Genomic DNA, 11,790 nt, shown 5'->3' on the forward strand with positions numbered 1-11,790 from the left:
CTGTCCAAATGTCTTAATTTCATTTAGTTAATTTGAGGTGAAATAGTTTTCACATGGATGCTGCCCCTTTGCCTTTGTTATGCTCTGTACAATGATAGCATATTAAAAACACATAAAGCATAGGCACAAAGGTAAGCTTAGCAATTAGCAACATGTTAGACCTTTTAAAAAAAAGCAATTATCATACTAACTCATTTACAAAAATCAAGCAGTCACAGAAAATAAACTTGTTTTCAAGTCATAATAATATTCTAAACCGGTAACTTCTTGATAGTTCTGATTTAGTTTTTCATCCAATCATAAATCCTTTTAATAGACATCAGTGAAGCATATACTCAACAATACTTCAGCTGCTTACACTATACATCAATAGACCAAAACTATGATTCAAATAAAATAGAAAACCACAGATACACTTATTACTTAAGTTAGTAAAGAATACAAACCTTTGTAAGTTCCTGTTATGTTCCATTGTGAAAATGGACCTAAGTTGCTCTCCTCTTTTCTTGTAAATAGCCCCTGAGAGAAGTGACATATCAATAACATGCAAATAAGTGAGTTCTCCTTCAGTCAGATTTTGACTCTATCATAACAATCCCAATTTGTCAATTCAAATAATTTTTAATCATAAATTGGTGTTTAGAAGAGTTATATGGTAGTAAAGTTAAAGGAAAATGCCTTACAATTAAGTGAAAATCTTTTGAAGTACTAATAAATCAGTAAAAGCAACACATCAATATCATGTTGTACTTTACAATAAACCTAATTGCAAATTATAATATATATTTTCCATTTCATGATTGAATGTGCTTTGGCTACTTTTAATACATGTTCTGAAAAAATTGTTTAACAACAAACCTAGGCAGAAAGGTATTACCTGGACATGCAAAAAAAAAACTACATATGCTCAATACCAATAATGATTGTTGATTATTGATAGCCCAAATAATAGATCTATGATAACATATACATTGATATAATAATGATTGGACTTGCAGTTAATGAAATTTGGGAAAAAATTTCATCGTTGGACACCTTAAGAGTTACACACGAAAGATAAACTCAAATATATGACTATTTTCTGTTATGAGAGAAACACCATGTAAACCACTCAAAAAAGCATAACTATAGTACAAATTGACATAGATTTCTATAAATAAAATGCAGCACTTTCCTAATTCTTCTCTTCACCTATTCTCTCCCAACACCATGAATAAATTCTAAACAAACTAAATGAACGCCTATGACTCTTCTCCCTAGGTTCAAACATTCTAAACAAAACATGTTCGATTAATGTCAGCTCTAACAAAACCAAACTTCAAATTTCCTGCTTCTAGTGTCTAGTCTACTTCCACAAATCACAACTGCACAAAGCAATAGCAGCTAGTGCAATCCCTAACTAACCACAATCAAAATGCAGCCACTAAATCATCAATATTACAACAACAAAAACAACAAAAAATTCAAATTCATGTGCATCACATTTTTCGATTACCATCACAGTCATTAAAAAACTGAAATTTAAGACAAGTTCCTAAACAAACCTCGTCATCCCAAGCCCTAGTCCTTTCTCTCAAGGGTCTGAGACCCGCCACTGGATTAACCAACAGTAGAATCACCCACCACCAAAATGCAACCCGCAACAAAATTCTAAGCCCCCTCTTCCTCTTACACAAAAAAAAGCTTCAATCTTTCAGTGGCAACCATATCAAATCCCCAACTCCTTGTCCATACAGAGGTAGGTTATCCCGAACTCGCTGCGGTCTAGCTCGCTGATGTAAGCTCCATTGGAGCTTGTAGGCCTAGGATCTTCTTCATCAATGGATTCCTTTGCTTCTTGGAAGATGAATGGCAGTGGAATGGAGAAGGAAGAGAGAGAGGAGACACCACTTCAAGGAGAAGATGAGTCTAGAAGAAGCTCACCACCATAGGAGGCCATGAATAAGAGCTTGGAGGAAGAAAGAGATGAATGAAGGGAGAGGAAGAGAAGAGCACGAAATTTTATGCTCTAAAAGAGCTCTGAAATCTGAAGTTTAATATTCAAATGATCAAAGTTGAAAAAAATGTACACACATGGCCTCTATTTATAGCCTAAGTGTCACACAAAATTGGAGGGAAATTTGAATTTCAATTCAAATTTCACTTGAATTTGAAATTGAATTTGTGGAGCCAAACTTTGGAGCCAAAATTTCACTAATTATGATTAGTAAATTTTAGTTATGGCTCAGCCCACCAATCCAAGATCAATTCCAAGATTCTCCACTAAGTGTGCTTAGGTGTCATGAGGCATGTAAAGCCTGAAGGACATGCACAAAGTGTGACTATATGATGTAGCAATGGGGTGTAGTAAGCAAATGCTCACCTCCCCCTCCAAAATTTAATTGGATTGGACTTCTACCAATTCAATTAAATTTATTTCCAACCACACACTTCAAGTATTCACTTAGTGAATGTGAAATTACAAAACTACCCCTACTACAAAAACTAGTCTAGGTGCCCTAAAATATAAGGGCTGAAAAATCCTATATTTCTAGGGTACCCTACCTACATTATGGAGTCCTAAATACAAGGCCCAAAATTAATGAAACCTTAATCTAATATGTACAAAGATAAGTGGGCTCATACTTAGCCCATGGGCCCAAAATCTACCCTAAGGCTCATGAGACCCTAGGGCCTTCTCTTGCATCTTTGGTCCAATCTTCTTGAAGTCTTCTATCCAATGCCCTTGGGGGGTAGGATTGCATCACTCGCGGCCCAGCTCATAGCGGGCCTCGATCTTGTGGCTCGACTGGGACTTCAGAACGGTGAGCTTTGACCCGTTCGCGGCGGCGGCGACGACGTTAAAATCATAATCGATCGTGAAGTGGTTTTCCTTTTTTCCCTTTTCACCTCGTGCCGCCACATGACTGCCGCCTCGTGGCTGGCGCATGGACCAGGCGGAGCTCGCATTCTTCCGCAAGCCGCATAAGGTGCAGGCAAGGAGGGTGATGCTGGAGGAGGTGGAGAGCTTTGGATATTGGATTGGGAAAAGGGAAGAGGAGAGAAGAAAGAAGAGGAACGAACACGAAATTTGTTTGTGAAATATGAACGAACGCAAAATTTGTTTTTTTTTTAAATTATTCAAAGACGGTCATTATAATAAGACCGTCTTTGTATCACCATATTTTTAAGACAATCTTAATATACCCGTCTTTATTTCAGCCTGCTTGCTTATTAAAGGCGGTTATTCTAATAACCATTGTTGTTAACTTTGTGAAAAATACAATAATGCCACCGCTATTATTTCTGCGACGTGTTGCATTTAACCATCATAAGTGCGGTGTCGTAAAATGACATTATTGTAGTAGTGTCAACCAATAAAAAACACCAAGTGTATATTTTAACAGAATCATGATTTTGTTTGAAATCATGATTTTGCTTTTATTTTTTTCACCTAAATGAAATTATGATTCCGTTATGTTGTAGAAAAAATTAACAAGAAAATCACGATTTTGTTGTTTTAAGGAGGGTGGAAAGAAAAAATTACAATGAAATCACGATTCCATTATAATGTATGGGCTAACAAAAAAATATACAACAAAATCATAATTTTAATTTGTTCCACGTTATACAACTGAATCATGATTTTCTGGGAAAAACAATTTTGAAAAGAAAAAAAGGAGTCAACCCCTATGTAGGGATCAATAGTTAATGGAATATGGTCAATAGCAACTCCCTTACTATGTAAAACTGATAAAACTGATTGTTAAGGCAATCTATAAATAATTTAGCCCAACACCAGCACACAAAAGGCCCATTTAACAAATGAAATGCAAAGGGATTATTATTGCCACTACTAAAATTGCTATTGGTACTACTAAATCTTAGCAAATGATCATTTTATTCTTCTAAGTTTTCCTACACTCCGAACCCTTCTCCCTTCCCCATTATAATCAAATTAGTTATCATACACATTAATATCATAAATTGATTTGATTACTGTTAATAAAGGTAATTCGATAATAATTAATTCAGCTAAGTTTATAAATAAATTTTTAAAGCTCACGTGAATTCGTTGTCCAAATAAAACATGGTCCAGTGTCTTCATAGGAGAAAAATTATTTTTTCCTCTTTTTTTTTTTATTTTTTTATTCATATTTATTGAAAAATTTATTTAACATGATCTAGTGTAGAGGTCACAAACATGGTCCAATCTTCATAGGAGAACAATAAGTTTTGTAATCCCATTTCAGAATAGAAATTCATGTAATATCTTTAGCGAGTTTTTCTTATTTTAAGTAGAGAAAAATGTACTCTAGCTACTTTTTCTAGATAGAGTGTAATTAATTATTCTCTCGTGTTGAAAGAAGTTAATACCCTTCCATTTAAATAAAATTTATAATCCTTACTTTGCTGTTTTGGTTTTATTCCATTACTCTAATATTTTCGATTCAAATTAAATGGTACATATATCTTTTTTTTATTTGCATTATACACTGTCTGTCGATATTAGTTTTAAGCAATATTTATTTACGGGTGCATATATATATATATATATTTGTTTATTTATATATTACTGACTCACCGGTACAAAAAGAAATAAACAGACAAATACCAGGCATGACGCCATAAAAAGGGTGAAATTATAAATTTAAACCGAAATTTGAGAAACTACTGCGTACTTCACCCCAGTTTAATTTATAGAATGATGTTAAGTGCATGTACGATTTGAACCTTTCAAATGCTTCTAAATTAAAATAATAATAAACTAAATTCGTTTTATTGATAACCCATGTTAGTAGTTTTCACAAACCAATATTGTAAAATGAGAACGTCTAGCATGAAAGTGATTTTTCGTATTATTGACTCGATCGAAAGAGATATATTACTTCCTTGTACGTTTCCCGTAGTACTAATATATTACCTAATCCTTTTATAAGGTTGACTTCCAATTAACAAATCCCATGGACTAAATCAATCAATGACAAATTCTTTTTCTCAATTTCTTATACACATAGAACTAAGTGAACGTACTCTAGCAACTTAAGTATTTCATTAATGCCTTGATGAATGTTTCTTTCCACGAATATGTCAATTTTAGTCCCAGTCCACCGAGCACTACGTATGCTATAACGTAATATAGTCCCTCCCTTCATTGTCTCTATAAATATAAAGGGGTTTTTGCAGCTCAAAATAAATCACCATAACCCGATAACATTGGTCTATCTTTTTGTTCATCAGCTATAAATTTGTTATATATAACATAAGATACAGTACTCATCATTTATTGCATAATATAAATGGCTTTCCATAAGTATTTCTCTTTTGTCCTCTATGTCTTTGTGTTTGCAGCTTTTCCAACAACAGCATTTTCAAAATTGTCACATGATTACTATGACTACACGTGCCCTAACGCTTTAAGCACCATTAGAAGCGTTGTGGAGGCTGCGGTGCAAAAAGAGCGCCGTATGGGCGCATCCTTGCTACGCTTGCACTTCCATGATTGTTTTGTTAATGTAAGACTTTCTATATTTGTGTGTTATTCATGTATGTATACAACTATATGGTTTTTTTTATCGATAAATATTAATTCTTAATTATTAATTTTTTGTTAATGAAAGAATTGAATTTACTATTTTTTTTCTCCTTTTCTCTTTTCTTCTTTTACAATCAAATCAACCTTATAATTTCATATTATATATATTTGTATAATATTAATAATAAGTTCTTAGTTGATGTAATTTGTGTCTGATAAATTACTTGGTTTTGTAATGGTGATTCATCAGGGTTGTGATGGTTCAATTCTACTAGACCCTTCATCCACCATTGACAGTGAAAAGAATGCACTCCCTAATTTTCAATCTGCTAGAGGATTTGAAGTGGTGGATGAGATCAAGGAGGCTGTGGACGAAGCATGTGGAAAACCAGTTGTTTCTTGCGCTGACATATTGGCTGTTGCCGCTCGTGACTCTGTCGTTGCGGTGAGTAACACTACATACTACCACTAATTAATGCTCTGTTGAATGATTATTAGTACAGTTTATATTTTAATTGTGTGGTTGTGCCTATAGATAAGATAGTAATGCTGTCATTGCTTTTAAAATTTTGACTCAGTAAGCATATGAATTTTTAAATATATAGAATAGAACTTCGAATATTTTACAACATAGTTTTTCATTTCATTACACCAATTGAAAAAGAGTACGTCTTTTTTACTCTTTCTTGTAAAGAGAGATGGTATAAATTATTTTTACATCATGAAAGTCATAAGAAGATAAGGGAGAAGATATCAATAGGATTAATAATATGATGAACTTACAGAAAATTTTTAAAATGGGTATTGTAAAAAATATTATATGAAGATAAATTAAACACTAAATTATTTGAGTGTGATCATGTGGGTTGATTTAGACATCCATCATCCATGTTCTAATGAAATTTGAGTAATAACATTTAACGTTTGTTTTTAGTAACATATGAGTATGAGATTAACAATTATGTGCATGCCCAATGCAGTTAGGAGGGCCATCATGGAAGGTGAGACTTGGTAGAAGAGACTCCACCACAGCAAGCCGTGAAGCAGCAAATGCAAACATTCCAGCACCATTTTTCAGCCTTTCGGAACTGATCAACAACTTCAAGAGCCACGGCCTAAACGAGAGGGACCTTGTTGCTCTTTCAGGAGGCCACACAATTGGAAATGCACGTTGTGCTACCTTTAGAGACCATATCTACAATGACTCCAACATCAACCCCCATTTTGCAAAAGAGCTTAAACACATTTGCCCTAGAGAAGGAGGTGACTCCAACCTTGCTCCTTTGGACCGCTCAGCAGCGCGATTTGATTCGGCCTACTTCTCTGATTTGGTTCACAAGAAAGGGCTTCTTCACTCCGATCAGGAACTGTTCAATGGTGGTTCTACTGATGCATTGGTTAAAATATATAGCCACAATACCAAGGGTTTCCACAAGGACTTCGCAAAATCTATGATTAAGATGGGAAACATAAAGCCTCTTACCGGGAATCGAGGTGAAATTCGTTTGAATTGCAGGAGAGTGAACTAATTCATATGAAAGTGAAGCATTAGGTGTTTGTTATTGGTCCATATGTAGGCAATTAGCGAGTATGGAAAATTGTTTTGCACGAGTTTGAATTTGTTATATTGTAATGTATTGTCTATACATGTATCCTTCATGATACAAGATTTGTTTGTTTGTTTTAATTATATTCAGAATCATGTATTCTTTTTGAAAAACATTTTATTTAAATCACTTTTTTCATCCCCTTTGTCTCTTGCTATCTAACAGTTTTAAAGACTCAGAACTAATTTTTGGAAAACATTAGTCTTTAATCACTTTTCCATTCCCTCCGTGTCTTGCTATAAAATACTTTTAAAGACTTAGAACTAATTAGAAACACTTTTAAATACCGAGGGTACGTAAAGGCAAGCAACCTGTTATCTTCATTCCTCTTTTTGATAATAGGTGAGGGTCTTTGCGAATTAATGAAAAATGCTACAAAAAGGGATTAGCTCAAAGGATATATACATGATTGGGAATAATCATGATGACTCTTGGAAATCACTCACATACATTATGCTTATGATGTAATCTAGTAGATAATAGTAAGATCAACTTGATGACCATGAAAAGTGTTAAGGATATTTGAATTAGTTTCAGGGTTGATAGTGAATTTTTTTAAGAGTGCCTTTGCTGTAATAGCATTGGGATGATGATAATTATAGAAAAAAATAGCATGGGTGTCCTGGGAGGATATATTCAAAAGTAAAATTCGGGGTGGTCTTGGATGAAAAACACAAAGCCTTTCAACGATACATTATTGGGGAAATGGGGCGGAGCCTTTTGCAACAAGGAAGGGGGCTGATGGAGTGAAATTCTAACTTCTAAATATGAGGGTTGACATGGCCTTTTTTGAGGGAGAATGATAAGCCGAGGGAGTATTTGTGGTGGGGGGGGGGGGGGGGGGATTAGTGAAAAGTAATTTGATAAGGGGTGGGGGATAAAGGGAGATTTTAGATAGATGATTGGGTGGAAGGAAAAAATTTGGCATCTCTATTCCCTAGACAATTCCTCATTTCAGAATAAAAGGAGTGTCTCGTTGGGAGCATGGGTGCTTGGAGGGGGGATAGGTGGGGTGTTGGCATGTTACTTAGTTGGGGAAAAGGAGTTGATTCAACAACTTCTTAGTTTGTTGGACAAGGTTCATGTCCATAAATCTGATGTGGATTCATGGCTTTGTGTTGGTAATTAATTAGATGATAGTTGATAGTTTTAGAGAATTGTTTTAGAAACAAGGTTATGTCATTGATTTCTTGGATGATCAATTACAACATACCAATGGCCTATTTATAGGCTCAAGTCACCAACCTCTTAATGGTGGTGAATGTTTCTACATTACTTTAGATCTTTCTAGAGTTTTCTTGATAGATTAGTATCATGATAGTTCTAGGTTCTTCTATCTTATACATACACTTATAGTTCTAGATTATTCTACCATATTCATACACATTATAGTTATAGATTGTTCTACCATATTCATACACACTATAGTTCTAGGATATTCTACCATTTTCATATTATATTTAAGAATATTCTAGAAATTTGTAGCAATTTCAACACTCCTCTTTGATGCAAATTTTTGTGACTCCGAGCATAGCTCGTAATTCTTCAAATCTTGGTCTCGGCAACACCTTCGTGAATATGTCTGCAATTTGATCTTCTGTTCTGCAGTAGTCAAGTTTGATCTCTTTAGTTGCTTCAGCTTCTCTGATAAACTGATACTTGATTGCTATGTGTTTTGTTCTACTGTGATGAACTGGATTCTTTGCCATTGCAATTGCTTATTTGTTGTCGCAGTTGATTTTAGTAGGCTCATCTTGTTTTTCTCCCATGTCTTCAAGTATCTTATGAAGCCATATAGCTTGACTCGTTGCTTCAGTAGTTGCCACGTACTCTGCTTCTGCTGTTGATTGTGCTACTGTAGCTTGCTTCTTCGACGCTCAAGAGAACATTCCTGATCCTAGTGAGAAAGCATAGCCAGAGGTACTCTTCATGTCATCTGCTGAACCTGCCCAATCACTATCGGTGTAGCCAAGTAATTCTGAGTTGGTTTCGGTAGTATACCATATACCGAACTCTTTTGTTCCTTGTAGATACCTCAAAAAAAAATTTCCTGCTCCAAAGTGTATTTGACTTGGGCTTTGCATGAATCTTGATAGAAGACTTGCAGCATACATTATGTTAGGCCGTGTAGCTTGAGACTTGATGTAAAGTGTAGGCTCACTCTTGCTCCTCCTGAATCCTCGATCCATGAAATACTGATCGATTCTGCTATACCATGCTCGAGGTGCTTGCTTCAAACCGTAGAGTGTTTTTCTTAGTCTTAACACTTTGCTTTCTTTGCCTTCAGACACGAATCGTTGTGGCTGCTCCACATAGATCTCTTTTTCAAGTATGCCATTAAGGAAGGCGGATTTGACATCTAGTTGATGGATACTCCATCCTTTTTGTGACGCAAGAGCTATTAGAGCTCTTATGGTATCAAGATGAGCTACTGGTGCAAATGTCTCATTGTAGTCAATTCCGGGTTGCTGTGAGTAACCCTTAGTTACTAGCCTCGCCTTGTGTTTTTGTATGGTGTCATCAAGGTTGAGCTTTGTCTTATAGACCCACTTAACCCTAATGATATCTTTTCCATGGGGACGATTTACTAACTCCCATGTGTTGTTTTTCTCGATTATCTGTATCTCTTCTTCCATTGCCTTGACCCATACTTCCTGCTTTGACGCTTCTTCAAAGCTTCCAAGTTTAAGTATGGCCAAGTTACAGGTTTCATATATGTCCACCAAAGATCTTACTCCTCTTGGAGTATACTCTGGTGATGATAGTTCTTGATCTTGTTGTTGTGGTGGAGGTGAAGGTGGTTCACCTGGGTCTTCTTCCTCAGCTTCTTCTTGAGGTAGTTGAGCGGGTATAAGAATGTTCTTCTCCATTTTTTCTTCATCCCAATTCTAAGAAGCGTACTCATCAACTTCAACATCTCGACTGATGACGAGTTTTTTAGTTTGCAAGTTGTAGACACGGTAGCCCTTAGAGATATTGCTATACCCAAGAAAGATACCTCGTATAGTCTTGTCTTCAAGCTTGTGCCTCTTCACGTCTGGAATATGAATGTAGCATATAGATCCAAAGACCCTTAGGTGATTTGCTGATGGCTTCTTCCCATTCCAAGCTTCAATTGGAGTCTTGTCTTTTACAGACTTAGTTGGACATCTGTTGAGTATGTAAACAACAGTGTAGACTGCTTCAGCCAAAAATGTGTTAGGTAGTCCCTTCTCCTTGAGCATCAATCTAGCCATTTCCATAACTGTGAGATTCTTTCTCTCAGACACTCCATTTTGTTGAGGAGAATATGCGATTGTAAGTTGTCGCTCAATGCCTTCATTCTCACAAAATCTTTCAAACTTGTACTCTTTGTTGTGATCACTTCTTAGTACTTTTATCCATTTTCCACTTTGATATTCAGCAAGGGCCTTGAACTTTTTGAATACTCCAAAGACTTCTGATTTTTCTTTTAGAAAATATACCCATGTCATTCTAGAGAAGTCATCAATGAAGAGTATGAAGTACCGGTTGTTCTCATGTGATGGCGTCCTCATTGGTCCACAAACGTTCGTATGTATCAGCTCTAATAGATCTTTCGCTCTCTATTCTCCGCTTGTTGAGAAAGGAAATCGGTGTTGCTTACCAAGGAGACATCCTTCACACACTTCATTGGTCTCCTTTATGCTTGGAAGATCTCTCATCATGTTCTTCTCATGTAACAACTTTAAGGCATGTGTGTTGAAGTTGCCAAATCTTCGATGCCATAGCCATGAATCATCAACTTGTACCTTCATGGCAATGTTTGTTGCATATTTTAAATTTAGAGGGAAGCTTCTATTGCTCTTATTCATCTTTACTTGGGCTATCTCAGACCTTTTATTTTTGTTGTCTAAGATTTTGTGTACACCTCCTTCAAAGTGAAGTGTGTAGCCTCTCTCCATCATTTGGCCAATGCTTAGAAGATTTTCTTTTAGGCTGGGAACTAGTAAGACATCATGGATGAGTCGCGTACCTTTATCTGTCTCCACCATGACAATGCCTTTTTCTTTTGATTCAACCACACTTCCATTTCCCAGTCGAACTTTGACTTTGACAGACTCGAAAATGCTTTTGAAAATAGTATGATCCTTGGCCATGTGATTACTACATCCACTATCCAAGTACCAGCTTCCTCCTTTTTCTTTTATTGAGTCTTGAGTGACATAGAACATACATTGTTCTTGATCATGCTCCTCTGCGATATTAGCTTGATGCCTATTTTTGTTGCGACAATTTTTCTCTACATGCCCGAACTTCTTGCAATGGTTGCATTGTGGCATATTACGGAACCAACAATTTTTCTCTGTGTGGCCTTGCCTTTTGCATATATTGCATGGAGGATTTTTATCTATTTTGTTCTTAAGGAAATTCCTAGAACCTTCTCTTCTTCTAGAAGTTTCTCCATAATTTTTCTTTCCTCCATTTTCTTTGTTTTGGGGCTGAAATTTAAACTTTGACTGGAAGGCATTTTCAAGTGTATCTTCTTTATGCCTATACAGTCTTTGCTCATATGCTTCAAGAGAGCCCACGAGTTCTGTCTCTGATAGAGTGGACAGATCTTTGGTTTCCTCAATCGTTGTCACGATTGGGTCAAACTTTTGGGGCATAGTAATTAGAATTTTCTCAACAATTTTCTTGTCAAGAATG

General features: G+C 35.7%; 1 protein-coding gene across 1 annotated transcript; it reads left to right on the top strand.

The window, feature by feature from the left end:
* Positions 1 to 5,166: 5,166 nt before the first annotated feature.
* LOC114416751 (peroxidase P7-like) lies at positions 5,167 to 7,260 on the top strand. Its single transcript, XM_028381741.1, has 3 exons — positions 5,167 to 5,495; positions 5,766 to 5,960; positions 6,496 to 7,260. Exons 1-3 carry the CDS (start codon positions 5,280 to 5,282, stop codon positions 7,042 to 7,044), a joined length of 960 nt encoding a protein of 319 aa, XP_028237542.1. The 5' UTR covers positions 5,167 to 5,279; the 3' UTR covers positions 7,045 to 7,260.
* The last annotated feature ends 4,530 nt before the right edge of the window (positions 7,261 to 11,790 follow it).

Source organism: Glycine soja, chromosome 1, assembly GCF_004193775.1.
Source record: "Glycine soja cultivar W05 chromosome 1, ASM419377v2, whole genome shotgun sequence".
Taxonomy (NCBI): Eukaryota; Viridiplantae; Streptophyta; class Magnoliopsida; order Fabales; family Fabaceae; genus Glycine; species Glycine soja.